General features: G+C 41.2%; 1 protein-coding gene across 2 annotated transcripts in view; it reads right to left on the bottom strand.

Moving 5' to 3' along the window:
- The window catches only part of PIP5K1B (phosphatidylinositol-4-phosphate 5-kinase type 1 beta), a 323,321-nt gene that overhangs the window by 118,970 nt on the left and 185,249 nt on the right, over window positions 1–19,102 (bottom strand). For both annotated transcript variants that reach the window (XM_028508340.2, XM_036021727.1), the window contains exons 5-7: window positions 18,742–18,859; window positions 6,617–6,769; window positions 2,230–2,529 (exon numbers count right to left, since the gene is read on the bottom strand). In XM_028508340.2, the coding sequence (XP_028364141.1) occupies window positions 2,230–2,529; window positions 6,617–6,769; window positions 18,742–18,859 (571 nt within the window). The remainder of the gene's footprint in view (window positions 1–2,229; window positions 2,530–6,616; window positions 6,770–18,741; window positions 18,860–19,102) is intronic.

The following is a 19,102-nucleotide window of genomic DNA, read 5'->3' as shown; positions in this document are numbered from 1 at the left end:
AATGTGCATTTCTTGAGGCAGTTCTGCTCCGAGAACCAGCTGCTGACTTGAGATCACAGGGGCCTTGGTCCTAATCAAGGCAGATCATAGAAGGGACTCAGGTTCCCCCACAGTATGGCACTTACACGCTCCCATACCACCCCCAAAAAGCTGTTCTGAAGATAAACACTGTGTGCAATTTCTGAAGTTCCATGGTCTGTGTCTTCTGCCAGATCAAGTGCAATGAGTGAGAAGAATTAGCCTTGGGAGACCTCTACACTGGACTTTATGTTCCTTAGAACAGCAAATATTAAAAAAAAAAAAAAAAAAAAAAAAAAAAAGAAAGAAAGCGGGGTGGGGAGGACAAATCTCCAGGGTCTCACTCCTGATGAAAAGTCATGTTTGACCTTGTTCTATCAGTCTTGGGCTCAGGAAACAGTAAATAAACAGACAAATTCTGTGCCATGGCTCTTTTACATCTGACCTTTCCTTTTTCTAGCATAGAGAGTTGTGGTTTTAAAGGACGCAGAAAAAGGTTTCCATATTAAAGAGGCCAGAAGCATGTGCACACACACAAATAGAAAGCAAATCTAAAGCTGGAGAGCCTTGTACTGAACTCTGGGGAATTGAGAGTCACTTTTCACCCACATCCTGTAGGGGTAGAAAACGCACAGGAAAAGGTTTCTATTAAAATGTATGTATTTTTCTTTTTAAAAAAACATAAATCACTCATAAATCACCCAGATATCTGAATAGCTCAGCTGGATTATTTTTTTTTGCTTGGTTCCCACTGTTTTTCCCTCACTTCTGAAAAGATGATTTTTAAAAATTCTTACAGTGAATTTTTATATTTAAGAGCACATGCTTTGTACCCTGACAGGCGTGGGCTCTGCCACTGACTTGCTCAGTAATGCTGGACAGTTTTTTAACCTCTTTGAGAGCCTGATTGTTCCTCAATTAAAGTGGGAGTACGCATAGTACTCACTTCAACTGGCTGCTGAGAGAATGCAATGAAATGATGCATTAAAAAATTGTAGACTAGCCCGGCACATCCTAAGCAGTCACTAAATGGTAGCTCAAGAATAAGAGCCGAGGAACAACATCTCCATCAATGAAACAAAGAATGTCAAGGACACATTGTTGTGTGTTATCATACACCTTAAAACACGAAAGAAGAAAAGCCAGAAATAGCAGGGCTGTGTTTCTCAGTGAGCACTCCTCACCTTACACGATTCATGGAGTTTCAGGTGAGCTCAAGTCTGGCAGAGAAAGGTCCTCCCTCCCTTGCAGCAATGTGGGTAATGTGTCCTGGTCCACAGAAGGCCCAGAAAGCCACAGCAGGGAAGGCACCCTTTTTTTCCAGTGACCAGGCCCTGCAAGTCCTATCTGTTCTTCCAGAAAGCCCTGGTCAGACTTAACCCTGCAGCAACATGCCTTCTGCCCACATCTACGAGGCTCAACTACGTTAAGAGCCTAGATGGTTCTCTTAAGTTCACCTGGGCCAGGAAATGTTATTCCTGAGAATGTTAATGAGATGATCCTTATCCCTCAGAACCCATCAGAATTGCATTTTCATCTTCTTCTTCAAAAGTACTTTTACTTACTTTCTGTTAATTCACCATGTCAGCAAAATCTTCTGAGTTTCGGCCTTACTTTTTTTTTTTTTTTAAGTATTGAAGGCTGGGGACTTTGGACTATGAATTCCTCCTTAATTTTGACAATCACTCTGGCTCAGTTGGTGTAAAACAGTGTTTGCTCCATTAAGCCTCATTCCTGATTGTCTCTCATTCAGACTGCATAAAATGCTTTCAGCCAATGGGTTCTCCACGTGGTCTGCCTCCACCCTGGATTTCCAGCAATCCCCTTATCAGTCCCACCAAGGACATTCTCTCCAAACACCTCTTCCTCGTGGAATCTTATATCTTTCAAGATTTCTATATGGCCTTGTCACTGCTTTAAACCTGTTTCTTTTTCCTCTATTTTAACTACCATCTCCACAGAAGACGGAAAGAAAAACAAATCTTTTTTTCATTTAATCAAAGAAAGCTGACTTAGCTTATTAGTAAAATCAACAGATACTCTATAAAATTCCCTCATCATCCACTAGTTCCTTTGACATCAGAGAAGCATGGGTCAGCCCTAGGATTGGGACCAATGGGATCCCTCGTGTCCACGTTGGACATTTCTTACAAAGGTGCATCACCACAGGTGACTTTTCAAAGAGAATCAGAGCAAACAACATTTCCTTACCCGGCAGTCTCTCTGAAGCGTTTTCATGAGCGCATTGTATGTCTCTGTATCAAAATACAAGCCTTCGTGCATGTCTTGCAGGAAATCTAAGTCCTTAAACGTGGGGTTGGATTTTTCTCTCTCTTTTCGGGATGCTCTTCGCTTATAGGTTGAACCTTTCAAGTCATATGTAAAATGCATTCTCATGGAGCGGGGTAACACATTGTTCATCACCACGATTCGGATGTTAATGCCCCCTGACTGCATGCAATAAAGTCCATAAAATTTTGGCAAAAGAGTCCTTGGATTCTGGTTTAAATTCTAAAAAAAAAAAAAGAAAAAGGAAAGAAAAGGTTAAAATCTCCTATTTTTACAAAGCAAGCTCCACTAAAGATATGTTTTCATCTAATATGAAAATTTTAAAAAATGGAACGTGATTATCTTTATTAAGGGCCATTGCTAAAAGTTTGCTGTTCTTAATCTATTTCTTAGATTGGCTTATTGCAATAGCAACTTTATCATTCTAAATTTAGGGCATTAACAGTGGATGAATTAAAAATGAAGAGAAAGTCCCAAATTAGCTCCAAGTAAAATGGGCAAAGAATTGATTAGTGCCATATGTGACTATTCTCTAAGGCAGCTGAAGAGAAAATTAATTGCTGGGGTATACGAGATGAACATTTTAAATTTTAATAGCTCCTGAAAAACTGCCTTTCAAAATGTCCAGACTGATTTACAAGCACACTTTGTAAGATTACATATTTTTCATCACTCTTACCAAGTGCTGTGTATCTAGCTTTAAAATCTTTGTAAGCATGACTGGTGAAAATGTAAACTTGTTTTTAATCATCTGAACACCACTGATCATTAGGGAAATTTAATTTTTTTATGTGTTTTTAGCTGCATCAAAATAATTTTAAAATCACATTGCTCATTTTTTTCTATAGGTTTTTGTCCCTGTTGGAATTCTTGATATGGTCCAGATATTTATCAGTTTCCTTTCTATGTGAGGTAAATATTTTGTCCCAGTTTTTATTATTATAAAAACAAAGAATGCATGCCTATTTTTACTCTACTTTAAAAGTAGGTGAGAAATGAAAGGGCAAATATATAATGAAAAGTCACTCTACTATGCTCAACCCTTCCCCTAATTCCCAACATTTGAGGAAACTAGTATTCCCACTTTCGTTGTATCATTCCAGAAATATCCTATGTGCTTATCTTTATTTTGTGCCAATATCTTTTCATTATACAAATGTTTTGTCTTTTAATGTAGTACACTCATGAACTCGCTTCTTGGGCTTTTTGGGATTCTGGTTTTAACAAAGCTTTTTATATCCCAAGGTTATAAATGTCTTCTGTTCTCTCCCAGATCTTTAATAGCTTCGGTAATTACATTTGGTTTTCACCCCATATGGCAGTGATTTTCAACAAGTGTGCCAGGGCACACAGGTGCACCGCAAGAATTTTGAAAACATGCAGCACCTGACTGTTTTTAGTCAGGGGCACTGACCTCTTGTCCCTTACATTGTCAAATAAAAAATTGTAACAGCCAATGCAACAACAGTCATTTGGTGTGAATGAATCAAATGATACTTATTTTTTTGTAAGATGGGCAAAAATTATATTTTTGGTATGCTGCAGAATTTTAGTAATTAGTTTGTGTGTGCCATGAGATGAAAAAGGTTGCACTGCCATATGGAATTAATTTTTTGTGTGTGTGAAAGATCTGAAATAGGGAATTAATTTTTTTCTTTAATGAATGGCATTTATTGAACAATCTGTCCTTCACAATTGAGCTTAAGTCCCTCCTACATCATACAATAAGCTGTCAAAGCACATGGGCCTATTTCTGGACCTTTACTTGAACCCTCTTATCTACTTATCTACATCGTTAATATTATTACAGCTTAATAGACTTTTGGTGTATGTTAGAGTAGGCCCATCATTTTTCTTCAAAATGTTTTGTCCATTCTTAAAACTTTTCCCTCCAACTGCTTAATTTTTTAAATGTTCTTAAAATGATATTCATTTTCACTTTCAAATGCATCAGATTTTTCAAGTTCTGGGAAAATTATATTGGAATTAGATTGGATTTACACCTTCATTTGGAGGTAACTGAAATCTTTACAACATTGAGTTCAGGGATGCTGCATGTCTCTTTATTATTTCAGATCTTTTTTATGTTCTTCAATAAGATTTTTTTACTTTTTATCATGTTAGTCTTATATATTTGTTTTTATAAACTCAAGTAATTTAGAATTCTCATTACAAACATTTTCGGGGGATTATTGTTCATATGTTATAATTACTATAACTTGCTTTCCCAATCAGAATCATAACATGACTTCATTTATATATCTTTATTTTTCTACTAACATTCCTTATAAATTTTCATCTTGAATGGAATCTTTTTTCCTCTCTTACACTCTCCAACCATATGTGAGCTAAATAACAGAATACAATGCATCGTGTAGATTTGTCTTATCTCTGCTGGATTCTCATCACCTAGAAACTACTGGTTTATTGTCCTGATGTTTTGCTCATTCTCAGTTCTATCATTTGTGGAGAACAGTGTTGACCCTCTTCTTCTATTTCTGTACCAAAAATTTATTGCTAGGAATTCTAGCAAATATATCAGAAAGGGCCACTGATGAAGGACATCCTTGTCTTTTCCTATTATTTCCAGTGAAAGAGCTCTTGTTCTTCTCAAAGAGATCTATGAACTCTTGCAGACTGATAAAGGTATAATATATGAGTATTCATTTATTTACTTATTACATTAAAAGATTTCCCTGCCAATTTTTAGAATTTTAACTAAGAGAAGATGTTGAATTTTGCATGTCTTAGTTTCTCTTCAATGTCGATTTGGACAACTACTCGATGTTCCCATCTTTTTCTTGTTAGTGGGATGAATTATATTGTTTGTTATGCTATTTTACATGACTCACATAAAACCACTCGTTCAACTAAATTTTAAAGTTTTAATTGAATTTTAATTAATTTCAGTCTACTAGTCTTATAAGAAACTGGTCTATCTAGAACTATAGAAGCTTAAGATTTACTCAGAGGTTAGCAAAGAGTGCGATGCTTGCTTCATTCCAATTTTAGATTATTTTAAAATGTGTGTATGAATAGAATTAATCTGAAAGGACATATACCAAATTATACCAAATATTAGCAATAGCTGTCTCTGGGAAAGGAATTATAGATAGTCACATTCATTTTCCTTTTCTGCATTTTCTATTTTCTCTAACAGAAAGTAGACAATTTGCTCTAAAATAAAAACTACTTTATTTCTATCAGGATCAAAACCTTTTAAAATCTGTGCACTATGTCATTTAAGATTTTTATTTAGATGTTTGATTCCTATGTTTATATGTGGGACTAATTTATAGCATTTAATGTTGTCTCTAGCTGACTTTGAAATAAAATAATCTTTTACATGTAAATGAGCTGTTGGCATCACATCAGTTTTCTTTTGAAACAAAGATGATAGTTATAGCAGAACCAGGGCATTCAAGATCTAAACTTCCTGCAGCCATTTCAATCACGGATAATTAACAACTGTTATGAAGGTACAAAGGAGTGAGAGGTATGAAAATGACAAGATTACTTAAGAAAAGTGCTTATTTTTGAAAAAGTTGGGCTAAATGTCTAATAAATACACCTACACGAGGTTATTGTTTCTTTGTCTCTAGAACATCACACGAAAGGTGATTTTCGCTCCATCATATTTAAACTGCGAGACCGTACATTCTGAAGTCTAGCAGTAGTTTTTGAGTACATGTCGGCATGTGGTACAGGGACTACAGAAAAGGCCTTCTGGAGCCCTACCACTTGTCTCAAGTCCCAGCTCTGCAGCTCGCTAGCTGAACAACCCCTGGCAAATGACTCCACTAATCTTTGCTGTGAGGATTAAATGGCTTAATGCCTGCAAAGCCCTTACAGCTGCGTTTAACAGTGTTTAGTGCTCAGTGAGTATCAACCACTCATTATTACCATGCACTGGTAATAGTGCAAAGAGCTAACCCATTGCTTCCTCTAATCTTACATCCTGTATCTTTCCTGTATCATAACCACCACATAAAAATAGGTATTTCCCAGCTTTTAAACACTGAGGGGATGAATACTCAGAGGTTACCTTGCTTACTCATTGTCAGTTAGCTGACGGCTGGGCTGAGATTTGAACCAGGACTGAGTGAGTCAATGGCTACGTTCTACTACTCAGTTCTATTTTGCTTTTAAAAATCTAGTTAACAAATGTCATAGTGTAGTCTAAATGCAAAAGAAAGTCCACCCGAGAGAAAGAAATGTGCCAAAAAGCCACTGAAAATCAAAACATAGGAACTTCTGAAGAAAATAATTAAACCTCAAGTAGAAGCTTTAATTATGTGCAGTTATTTACCATGTAATAGCCTGGCAGCAGCTTCTGAAGGAACTCTGCCTCTTTATGCTGAACTGTTTTGATAATAAATTCATCATCACTGGTCACAAAAAACAAGGATCCACTGGCTCCGGGGTTGCACAGCTCTATTAGAGGTTCATTGCAGAGGGAATACTACAAGAGTAAATAAATAAACATTTAAAATGCATGTATTTAATGTGCATGGTACTTTCAAGGAGGAAAAATCACAGCATTACATACCTTGGCCATCTTGAAACAGAAAGTACTCTCCATGAGCTTTAAAAAGAGGCTCCAATTATACTAAGAAGGCTCTTTACAAGATTTCAAAAACTTCAATTGATCCATTTATCTTAATAATACTTGGATGGGACATAGACATGCCCTTCCCATCCCCAGTGTTATATGATGGAATCATAAATCATCGTATGTATTCAATGAGATAATTCAAACACTAGAGTTGACTAAGGTGCTTTGTTTCCAGCAGGTGCCCATAAATAACAAGTAAAGGTATAGTCCACACTGTGTATTTGTTACTTGCGCACTAACAATTGTTCTCTTCTCACGATTTATTCTCCCAAAGGATTTATCCACTCATGGTTTCAATAGGAGATGACTCTAACATCTGTATCTCTAGCCCAGATCCATATCTCTCTCTCCCCTCCCCTGCCCTCCCCTCCCCTCCCCTCCCCTCCCCTCCCCTCCCTTTCCCTTCCCTCTCTCTCCCCACCCTCCCTCAGACTCCAGACCTTCATACCTAACTTTTTAATAGATATTTCTACTTGGTGTTACCACAAACACTTCACATGTAACAAGTTCAAAATCAAATTCATCTCAGGGTGGTGGTTAGTCCACATGGTGCCTTTGTGGCAATTAGAAAGAGATGTAGTGCCGGGCCAGAAACAAGGGTGGTGAGCAGAAGGGCAGGATTCCACGCTCCGCTCCTTCACCTGCACCAGGTGTTCTTGGGCAGTGCACACCTTGCACAACCATGCCTGGTGATGCTACACCATCTGCCCTGCACCCCATCCTCTATCTTCTCTATTCCCGCCCCCCCCCCCCCCACTGTCATAGAGAATGGAAACATTATTCACTTTGTCCCCCAAACCAGAAACTTGGGCATTATCCTTAATGCCTCACATTTTGTCACCTTTCATGTCCAGACTATTGATTATACTGAATCCCCTTCATGACATCTCTTTTGCCAATACCCTAAGTTCAATGGTTTCATCACTTCCTGCCTTGATTCCTATGGTAAGCTCCACCTCATCTCAACTCTCCCCTCTCCAGCCCTGCAGTGCATTCTCTGGCAGAAAACCAAGGCTCGTTCTAAAATACAAATCTGGGCATGTCCTTCCCTGCCGTCACAGCTTTTGGTGGTTTCCACTGTCTACAGAGAAGATAGTATCTGATTAAACAGGTATTTCAAGACCACGAATGGCACAGCCTAGCCCTCCCCACTTTCCCCTCATCATTTCCCTCTTTAAATTCCAGCTCTAGTCATAGAGAGCTAGTTCCCATTTAATCAAATGTGCCACACACTCTGGAGTACTGGGCTTTTGCATTTTCCTCTACCAGAAACAACATCCATTCTACCCTTCATCTGGTTGACCACCACTCATTCATGAACTCATTCAACATTTAAAATATCTATTAAGCATCAATATCCCGGGCACTCATGGTGCTTATATCCTAGTGCAGGGGTGTCAAACTCATTTTCACCAGGGGCCACATCAGCCTCATGGTTGCCTTCAAAGGGCTGAGTGTAATTTTAGGACTGTATAAATGTAACTTTTCCTTAATAGTTAAGTGAGAGCTCATCACTGCTGCCGGGTAGAAACAAGGTGCTGGGCTGGATAAAACAAGGTGGAGGGCCGGATTTGGCCCACAGGCCTAGTGTTTGCCACCTGTGTCCTAGTGGGAGGGATCAGACAGTGAACTAATGAGTAAATACATTATGTATCAGAGTGTGGTAGTGATATGAAAAGGGGGCAGAAAGTACCAGCAATGAGTGAGGACTGGGTTGCAATAAATTTTAAGTAGGGTGGCCACTGAGAGCCTCATTGGAAAGGTGGTATTTGAGCAGAGGCCTGTGGATATCTGGGGCAAGGACATGTCCGGCAGAGGGAAGGACAATGCAGAAGTGTTAAGCCCTGGAGAGTTCAAGGCACAGCAAGGAGGTCAGTGGCTGGAGCAGGTAAACAAAGAGAGCTGAAAGGGATGAAGCCAGAAGGGTAGAGCTGGCCAGAGAACACAGGGTGCCACAGGCCACTGTAAGGACACTGGCCTTTCCTCTAGGGGGGCTGAAAGCTACCGGAGGGTCTGGAGCACAGTACCACTCTGTCCGCTGTGTTGAGGACCCACAGTAGGAGGGAAAAGGAAGATGCAGGGAGCACAGTGAGGAGGCTGTTACAGTAACTCTGATGTTCAGCGTTTGCTAGCACTCATTCCAGAAAACTCCTCCTGGTTCCATGAATCTGGATTCACTGCTTCCGGGCAGTGGACGTTCCCATCACAGAAATTACCGCAAACTACCTTAATGGCCTATTTACTCATGTCCAGCTCCCATTAGAGTGTAGGACTCTATGAGTGCAGAGAACATCTTATCCTGCGATACAGTTCTGGGCCTGAGCCTTGCACACACTAGACATTCAATAAATTTTTGTCAAATAAGTGACTGTACCCCACCAACAACTGAAGGGCTGCAAATCTCACCAAAAGTACCAAAAACTATCAGAGAAGTCAATTTTTTGGATTTCGAGCTCAATGTTTGACTAATAATCCACATTACTGACTAGGGAAACACTGGGTGCAGAGCAAAACGTAAGGCGGTGAATATGTGTGGTCAGGCTGGCCCTGGGGAGTGGTAAAAGCAGGGATTTAGAGAACCATATTCTCTGATGGGGGCCTTGGAAACCATGGGGCTGGACATCCTCAAAGCTTCTTATCTGGGTTCATGAATACCTAAGTCCTAATCACAGAAAAATCTGAGAGGAGGGTCAGAAGAGGAGGAGGGAGTAAAAACTGGGAGAAAAATGATTAAAAGGCAGTTTTCTAGATGTCACTTTTTAAATCATCTTGCTTTGGCAGCACCATGAATAAGGAAAAAATTCTCCAAGAAAATAAAGAAGCGTTTACTGCCTTCTAAAATGTCACTGAAAGCTTCCATCTTTTACCTTATCCTCTTTCCTCCAGCCATGCTTCTTGATGCTCTCTTGCTGAGAAGCATTAGAGCCTCAGCTACTATGGGACAAGTCAAAAATAAGGTAGGAAAACAAAAATAGCCATCAGATTGCACACAAGATGCCATAAAAGCCAAGAGGCAGCAGAGGGCACTTTCCTGCTGTGAGTACAGTGTCCATGTGGCAGGGTGACCAGCGGCAGGGGCACAGGACTCAGAATCAACTGATGTTTGTAAAATCATGGATCTGCTAGTGGCTACTTATATAACCTCGATTAGATAATGTAGCATCTTGGAGTCTAAGAAATCTCATCTCTAAAACAAAGATAGGTCCTGGCAAGGTGGCAAAATTGGTTATGGCATTGTCCAGATATGCCAAGGTTGCAGGTTCAATCCCCAGTCATGGCACATACAAGAAGCAGCCAATGAGGAAGGACACCAGTTGCAAATGGGAAGTAAGTGAAGTGACTGGAAACAAGGCGAGTGCCAGGCAAACTTCCAGAAGTCAGGCAGCAGCACTGTACCTTCTCTAAGCCCTCCCCCCAACAGAGCCACACAGTGGTGAAGCAGTTTGCTTTGCCCTGACTATTACCTAAGGCTCAAGCCCACACAATTGACTGGTGCTTTTTCTACAATAGACCATGCTACTAAGATAGGGAGTCAAAGCAGCTCTACCTAATATACAGAAGCAAACACAGGGAGGCTGCCAAATTGAGGAGACAAAGAAATATGGCCCAAATGAAAGAACAGAACAAACCCCCAGAAAAAGAACTAAACAAAACAGAGAAAACCAACCTAACAGATGCAGAGTTCAAAACACTGGTTATCAGGATGTTCAAAGAACTCACTGAGTACAGTAACAGCATCAAAAAGATCCAGGAAAAAATAAAGTTTTTTTTTAATATATTTTATTGATTATGCTATTACAGTTGTCCCATTTCCCCCTTCACTCCCCTCCACCCTGTGCCCCCTCTCCCATCCACGTTCCCCCTCTTTAGTCCATGTGTCATACTTACGAGTTCTTTAGCTTCTACATTTCCCATACTATTCTTGCCCTCCCCCTATCTATTTTCAACCTACATTCTATGCTACTTATTCTCTATACCTTTTCCCCCTCTCTCCTCCTCCCACCCCTACTGCTAGCCCCGCCATGTGCCCTCCATTTCTGTGGTTCTGTTCCTATTCTAGTTGTTTACTTAGTTTCTTTTGGTTTTGCTTTAGGTGTGGTTGTTAATAATTGTGAGTTTGCTGTCCTTTTACTATACATGTCTTTTCTTTATCTTCTTTTCTTAGATAAGTCCCTTTAGCATTTCATAAAGTAAGGGCTTGGTGATGATGAACTCCTTTAATTTGACCTTATCTGAAAAGCACTTTATCTTCTCTTCCATTCTAAATGAGAGCTTTGCTGGATAGAGCAATCTGGGATGTAGGTCCTTGTCTTTCATGACCTGGAATATTTCTTTCCAGCCCCTTCTTGCCTATAAGGTCTCTTTTGAGAAATCAGCTGACAGTCTGATGGGAACTCCTTTGTAGGTTACTGTCCCCTTATCTCTTGCTGCTTCTAGGATTCTCTCCTTCGTTTTTACCTTGGCTAATGTAATTATGATGTGCCTTGGTGTGTTTCTTCTTGGGTCCAACTTCTTTGGGGCTCTCTGCGCTCCTTGGATTTCTTGGAAGACTGTTCCCTTTGCCAGTTTGGGGAAGTTCTCCTTTATTATTTGTTCAAATAACTTTTCCACTTGTTGGTCCTCCCCTTCTGGTACCCCTATAATTCGGATGTTGGAATGTTTAAAGGTGTCCTCGATGGTCTTAAGCTTTTCTTCGATTTTTTGAATTCTTATTTCATCATGCTTTCCTGCTTGGTTGATTCTATCTTCCTTCTGGTCCACTGTATTGTTTTGAGACTCAGATTCCTTCCTTTCACTATTGGCTCTCCTCCGTATGTCTTCCTGCATCCCTTTTATGGTAATCTGCATTTTTTCATGTAATTTGCATCCAAAATCAACCAGCTCCGTGAGCTTCCTGATCACCAGTGTTTTGAACTGTGCATCTGATAGATTGGCTATTTCTTGGTCACTCAAAAGGATGAGTCCTGGGGGACTGATCTGTTCTTCTGGAAACATGTCTTATGTCTTTCCCTGTCTCTCATTTTATTTATTTATTTATTTTTTCTCCAGTTTGGTCGTTCTTGTTACGGTGGGGGGCGGAGCCTTTGGTGTTCACCGGGGCTGGGCGCCCCAGTTGCTAGATTGTGACATTATATGTGGGGGCGGGGACGGGAGCGGGGACAGGAGGGATCAATGGCGACCCTTCCATTCTCCTGGAGTCAGACACTTCCCTGGGCTTCTGGGCCGTGAGTTCTGCCCTGGTCCACAATTGCTGCCCCACTGATTCCCCCAGCCGCTGCTTGCGTACTCAGGGATCACCGCTGCACCGCTGCGCTCCCGCGCCCTGGATGGCTGTCGCACCTATTTTGCGCCAAATTTCCCCCACCTACGCGCGCCTGCGAACCGCGCCAGCCCCGCGCCCGCTGGCTCGGCTCGCCGTCCCCTACCAGCCTGGATGTACAGGTCTACTTCAACTTCTTGGCTGTCTGACTTCCATTTAGATAAATCCTCTGACAGTTCTGATATTATGACTGCAAATCATTGTTGTAAATTATTGTGGTTCTGTTCTTGGTTGTGCGAGGAGGTATGGTGCGTCCACCTATTCCTCCATCTTGCCGGAAGTCCCAGGAAAAAATAAAGTTTACATTAAGTAAACTAAAGAAAAATCTATAGGGAACCAACAATGGAGGAGATAATGCCAAGATTCAATCAATGATTTGGAACATAAGGAAGAAAGCATTCAACCAGGACACAGCAAGAAGAAAAACAAAAACAACAACCGAAGATAGTATCAGGAGCCCCTGGGACATCTCCAAATGTACCAACATCTGAATCATAGGGAAGCCAGGAGGAAAAGAGGAAGATCAAGAAATTGAAGACTTATTTGAAAAAATAATGAGAGAAAACTCCCCTAATTAGTGAAGAAAATGGATATACAAGTTCAGGAAGCACAGAGAGTCCCAAACAAGTTGGACCCAAAGAGGCCCACACCAAGGCACAGCATAACTAAAATGCCAAAGGTTAAAGATACAGAGAGAATCTTAAAATTAGCAAGAGAAAAGCAGATAGCTACCTACAAAGGAGTCCCCATGACTGTCAGCTGATTTCTCAAAAGAAACTTTGCAGGCTAGAAGGGGCTGACAAGGAGTATTCAAAGTGATGATAAGCAAGGACCTACAACCTAGATTACTCTATCCAGCAAAGCTATCATTTAGAATGGAAGGGCAGATACGGTGCTTCCCAGACAAGGTTCATCATCACCAAAACATTATATGAAATGTTAAAGGGACTTATTTAAGAAAAAGACAAAGATCAAAACTATGAACAATAAAATGGCAACAAATTCACAACTATCAACAACTAAATCTAAAAAACAAACTAAGCAAACAGCTATAACAGGAATAGAATTATGGAAAAGGAAATCATTTGGAGCATTATCAGCTGGGAGGGGGAAGGAGGAAAATTGAGGAAAAGGGCCAGGGAATAAGAAGCATATATGGTAGGTACAAAATAGACAGGGGGAAGTTAAGAAGAGTATAGGAAATGGAGAAGCCAAAGAACTTATATGCATGACCCATGGACATAAACTAAGAGGGGACTGCTGGAAAAAAGGGGGTACTGGGTAGAGGCAGGCAAAGGGTAAAAAACTGGGACAACTATAATAGCATAATCAATAAAAAAAATTTTTTTAAAAGACATAGCCAATGAATGCATAAGTGAAACAACAAATCAGTGGTTCTCTTTTCTCCCTCTTTCTCTCTCTAAAAAAAAAAATCAGTAAATAAATATTTAAAAAGTAAAATAAAGATAATAATGCCTACGTGAAAGCAGCTGGGAGTTTTTAGAGTGGATGCTTTTGAAACCCTGGCGAAGACTGACCACTTTGCTGTGGCTGGTACTGTTTTTTATAACATGACCATCTACAGGGGGAGAGGTACACAACCTGCGATATACAGGCTGGTGAGGAAGAGTGGCGGTGCCTTAGGATGTACTGAGGGCCTTCAGCCTGACTCCTATGACAAGAGGGCCACCCATAGGTACAGAGACATTCTTAGAGAAACCAGAAAAAAGGTGCGTCTTTCATATAACCATGAATTTGAGACCTTGGGAAACAGAGGTCTCATAAAGAGTGAAGGCAGAGCCCAGACTCTCTAGAAATTCTGATAGCTTGTTCCACTGGGTTTGAATTCTTGGCTCAGAACCTTTTCTCATGGATAGGAGTACATGTTGTGAAAGTAACAAAAACAATGTGGAAATTAGAGGTTGCAAATAGGGAAATTAGGGGGTGGTTCAGGAAGAGCTGTCTAGAGAAGAGTGGAGCCGGACCTAAACATCTGCTCCCAATTAGTCTCAAATTCTTCTATAAGCAGTGACATAATATGGAGATTATTTCATTAGTTACTTAATTGTCAAATACTCCTTTATGTAATTTATGAATTAATATGAAGGGAAGAATAAACTGTTTTGATGCATTTTAATAACCTTGTTGGGGGGGGGGTTCTGTTATCACAGCATTCTTGTGCGACCAGCCAGCATCCCGACACTGAACAGGAATATCATGTTTTCTCAACCTACAACTCAGTTACTGCATCCTCCTCTAAGCAGCCTTCACTGAGATGTTGCCTTTTAAGAGCAAACAAGGAGGAAAGATAGGAACATTTTAATTAGCCACAATGAACAAGCCCCCACCCAGCCACCCCTGTGTGCACTCCTGGGTTTTATGTGCCTTCCAGGCACTTGCACTTGTGCCAGCTGTTCCAATGTATTCATTCTCTGGCTTCTGGTTCCTGCAGGGCCTCCCTCCTATACCCACTGGAAAGAATGCCGAGTACAACCCAGCTGGGCCCTGCCAAGGCAAATTAACAATGTAAACTTGTGCAGCATGCTGGAGATCATTATTCCTGCCATTTCTACCCCTTGACTGTGTTAAATATTCACCCTGCTCTTGTTCTTAGTGGTATCAGTGAACCTGAAAAGACATCACATAAATCACCCTGGATTTTGGTGGAGAAGGAAATGGACCAAAGGCCTGTTGCCCAAGCAGAGATGGGAAAAAAGGCTCTGGGGGCCCTTGGCCTTCCCTGGGGAGGTGTTTATTTAGGAACAAATAAGGAAGAGAAAGCATGTGCTCTGCTATGCAGGGCACGCAGGAGCACCCTCACCGTGCTGTCTCAATCCAAATTATGCCCATTTCAACACGACACTTGTAATCAGCATGCGCATGGGGAGTTTTAATGGTGCTAACTAAGGATGTAAACAAAATAATTCAGGCTGAAACCCCGGGTGCAACAGCTCAAAACTGAGGAGAAATACACACATATCATGGGGGTCCAATATCAAACCTATCTACAAAGTTACAGATCACTACATAATGTTATCCCCTCCTTCTCCCTGGTTTAGATCCGTACATCTTCACAAATTTGGGTTTGAATAGACCCACTTTGACAGATGGCAGGGTGTTCTTGGTGATTTGCAATATATCCTTCTTTGCTTCACACAGTTTTTAAAGGGATGCATTTCGTTTCTCTGTGCTTTATTTGGGCTTATCTCTTCCAAAATGTGCTTGTTAGGGGTGTTGGAGCTCTGTGGCCATATTCTTCATAACAGATAACCACAGTTCACAGTTTGATGGACTAGGGAATATCTACCTTGAGACCACACTTAATGAGAGGCCATTGACTTAGTGGGTTGGGAAGCATGGGCCAGATGATAAAGCAAAAAACACGGAGAGAGGGGTGGGAAATGAGGAGGCCACTGTTCTAGTATGGACACTGTCCCTACCAATGTGGGTACCCTTGGGGTCTCCCCTCACTGACCCCAGCTTCAGATTCCTTGTCTAAAATGAAGTGTTGGGCTAAAACATCTCTGAGTGTTACACCTGATTTTCTAAAGTGTGCTCTGTTATGCAAAACACCTTCTCCTCAATTACCACATTCCAGATCACTGGGCGGGGATGACGCCAGACGCCAGACGCCAGATGAGGTGGTTTGGAGGTGAGTGTCCAGAAGCTCCAAGATCTACAAAGGGAGCTGCCTCAGCCCTGGGCTGTGGGTATCCCCAGCACAGGGCACGGGTTGCCTGTAGTCACTGGGGACCAGGCCACGTTAGGCTAGAGAGCCACTGCCCTTGTGTTTCTTGCAGGTCCCAGAGATGCATCTGGTTATTGAACTGTGTGTACAGTTACCAGGGAGGTGAAAAATGAAGTCGAACAAAAGGAAACTTACCTTCCTGGTCCTGCCTTTTCTCCCCCTTACTTTTCATTATGAAAATTCCAAACATATATAAAAGTAAAGAGAACTGTACAATCAACATCTATGTGTCTCCGCTTCAACAAGCACCAACTGAAGGCCAGTCTTGCTCTCTCTGCACCCCCAACCTCTCTCCTCCGCCTGCCTCCTCACGTTCCTCTGAAGCAAATGCCAGACACCAAAGCACTTCATCCCTAGATATTTCAGTATAGGCCTCTAAAAGACAAGGACTCCAAACCACAACACCATCATCCCACAAAAAACTAGTTCCTCAACACTGTCAAATAACCAGTCAGTCTTTACACCTCACTAATTTTATAGAATCAAAAAAACCAAAAACAAAATAAAAAATAAAAAACACAACCATTTGAATTATCTGCCCCTATCTTTTTAATATTCCTGATCAAAACCTCCCCCTCCTGGCACTCTGGCCCACTCAAAGTCCTTCTAAATATTTAATGCATTTGCATGTCTGGTATCACAGTCACCTCCTCCTGGCCCCTTCCGAAAGCTCTGCCTTCTTTTCTACCTACTCAAACCACTGCAATTTTAAAATCCCAGTTAAACCACACCATGCCCAGAGCCCATAAGAAGCCCTCCTAATCATCAACCCACTGGAGAGACACCTCTTGCTCCTCTGAAATCCTGAAGCTTTGAATGCCTCACTTCCATCTCCTTATTTACAGTACTTTTAATTTACTGCTTGGTAGAATGGGGGGGGGGTTCCCACATAAACCAAACATCACAAGATTCAAACAACTAGATTCTAAGTTCTCTGAGTATCATGTTATAATGTTTTGAATCTTCCTATAATTATGAGCGAAGTATTTTAGTTACAATAGGTGTTCAAAATACTCATTGATGACTTTACTTTTTACCCGGTACATGAAAGAAGACTTTTGCTCCCAGAAGCTATCAGCTAAGTCTTCTCTGCTCCTTTGTAAGTACTCTGACCTCATTATGAAAGTTGTTTTTCCAGTGTAAAGGCTCATTAAGTGAAAGCAACATGAGAACTTGTCCAGAAATGGGTCTTCCCAAAAGAAGGCAACTTTGTGAGACAGAACGGGTGGCAGCATGGCCTCACAGCCTGGAGGTCAAGGTTCCAGGGGGCTGGACAGAGGCCTCCTTGGGTGAAGGGGAGACAGGCCACCATCTCTTTGTACTGACTGGGACTGTGATATGCAATGCAAGTCTAGGCATCTCCTTCGCTGGCAGAAGCTCAAGAAAACTCAGAAGGAGAGTTTCTAATGTGTGGCAGAAGATGAGGGATTTATCTTGTTTTAATAATACAATATTAAGGCCCCACTCTGGGTTACCCAAACACATTCCTTGAATGACACTAACACTCGGTAATAACAGAATGGCTAGAATCTAACATAATATACACACACGTGTGCGTGCGCATGCCAACTGTGTGTGTGCGTACTCAAGTGGTGGGGATGGCAGGGTTGGTCACGCCAGGTAGAGGCACTGACTCCTGATCAAAGGGCAGTGGTGAGTTGGAGGGCAACATGGACGCACATTTCAAGACAGCGGATGCCCAGCGACTTCCTATTCAGTTCTCCCTGCTCTATGAAGGCTTATTAATGTGTCTTGAGGAACCAGTATTATTTCATCTGGCAGCAGTCATATGATTTTCTTAGGGCTGAACTAAAGAAGAGGGGTCATTCACAGGTTTCCATTGGCACAAGAGAATCAGCTTGGAATTTGATCCTTTACCTTGTACTCAAATTAAAAGATGCATTTGAAATACTCTCTGTTACAAGTGACAAATGTTGTTGTACTTCCTTGGCAAAGCATTATTCTAGGATCTAACTCAAGTCTTATTAATATTATTCAGAATGAGATGAACAATAAATGTTTGATGGCATCCTTCCTACAGTTTTTTGAAAACCGATTTTGAAGAGCTCCAGGGTGTTAACAGTGATCAAATTATGCAATAAACCATTCTCCTCTTGAGACAGAAAGGAAGTTCCTGACTGAACAAGAACAAGGTAAAACTCCGGGGTCACAGCACACTGCCTTACAAAAAGGCTGTTGTGTTTGTACCTGCTGCACGCCAGAAGGAGGACAGGGAGAAATGACAGATCTGATGATAAAACATGGCCTTGTACCAAATAAAAACATGTCTGAAAAAGAGCCTGCATAAAGAGATTTTGAGACCAAAACTGTCCAGTTTCTTTAAAATGACATTAAGTCAAGGCGAGAATGGTCGTGGGCCAAGGTGGGTTTAAGATGAACGGTGTAAACAAGGCTATCAGAATAGGCTTTCAAATAGAATCCCATGAGCAAAACTCACAGGAATATTTAGGACCAATTATAACATATCAGTTGGAACAATGATCTGAAGTAGCATCCAATACCCCCGTTATTTACGTATCAATTACCGTGGCAGAGTCTGTAGCTGTCAGTTAAAAACTGCAGTCAAATCACGTGTTCTGAAGCTAAATTTACAATCATCATGAAACTTGGAGCTTTTACTATGTTCCAGAGCTTTAGAAAATGAGACATAAGTCACTTGCTGCTGTTGCTATGAGGCAAATGTTTACATCCCACATTTCTGGAAAAGGAAGGGAAATTATAGGTTCTTACCAAGTAATCATCAGGCTTGATACCAAAAAGCTCTCTGAAATATCGGAACGCTAGCGGAGCATACGTCTTAAATCTGAAGTCTGGGTAGTGATGTGCTGGGGTCAGATTGCTCCCTTCACTGCAGTGAAAATATTAACAAGAATAAGAAAGAGAACATTAGCAAAGGCAATTTTGACTTCAAATTCTAGCTGGGCCAATTTCCCCTCTAGAAAAAAAAAAACCCCTGAGAGTGGGTCTCCTGAAGCTCACGTTCCAGGGCCAGTGGCCATCAGGTAAAAACAGACGCTAACTCAGCGAGGGCCGCTCCAAGCAGGCATTCTCTGCCAATCACACCGTGCCTTTAGCCTGAAAACTTCTTGTC

The sequence above is a fragment of the Phyllostomus discolor genome, chromosome 3 (assembly GCF_004126475.2).
Source record: "Phyllostomus discolor isolate MPI-MPIP mPhyDis1 chromosome 3, mPhyDis1.pri.v3, whole genome shotgun sequence".
In the NCBI taxonomy this organism is placed as follows: Eukaryota; Metazoa; Chordata; class Mammalia; order Chiroptera; family Phyllostomidae; genus Phyllostomus; species Phyllostomus discolor.
Note: the sequence above shows the minus strand (reverse complement) of the source record. Positions and strands in the feature narration are given on the sequence as shown.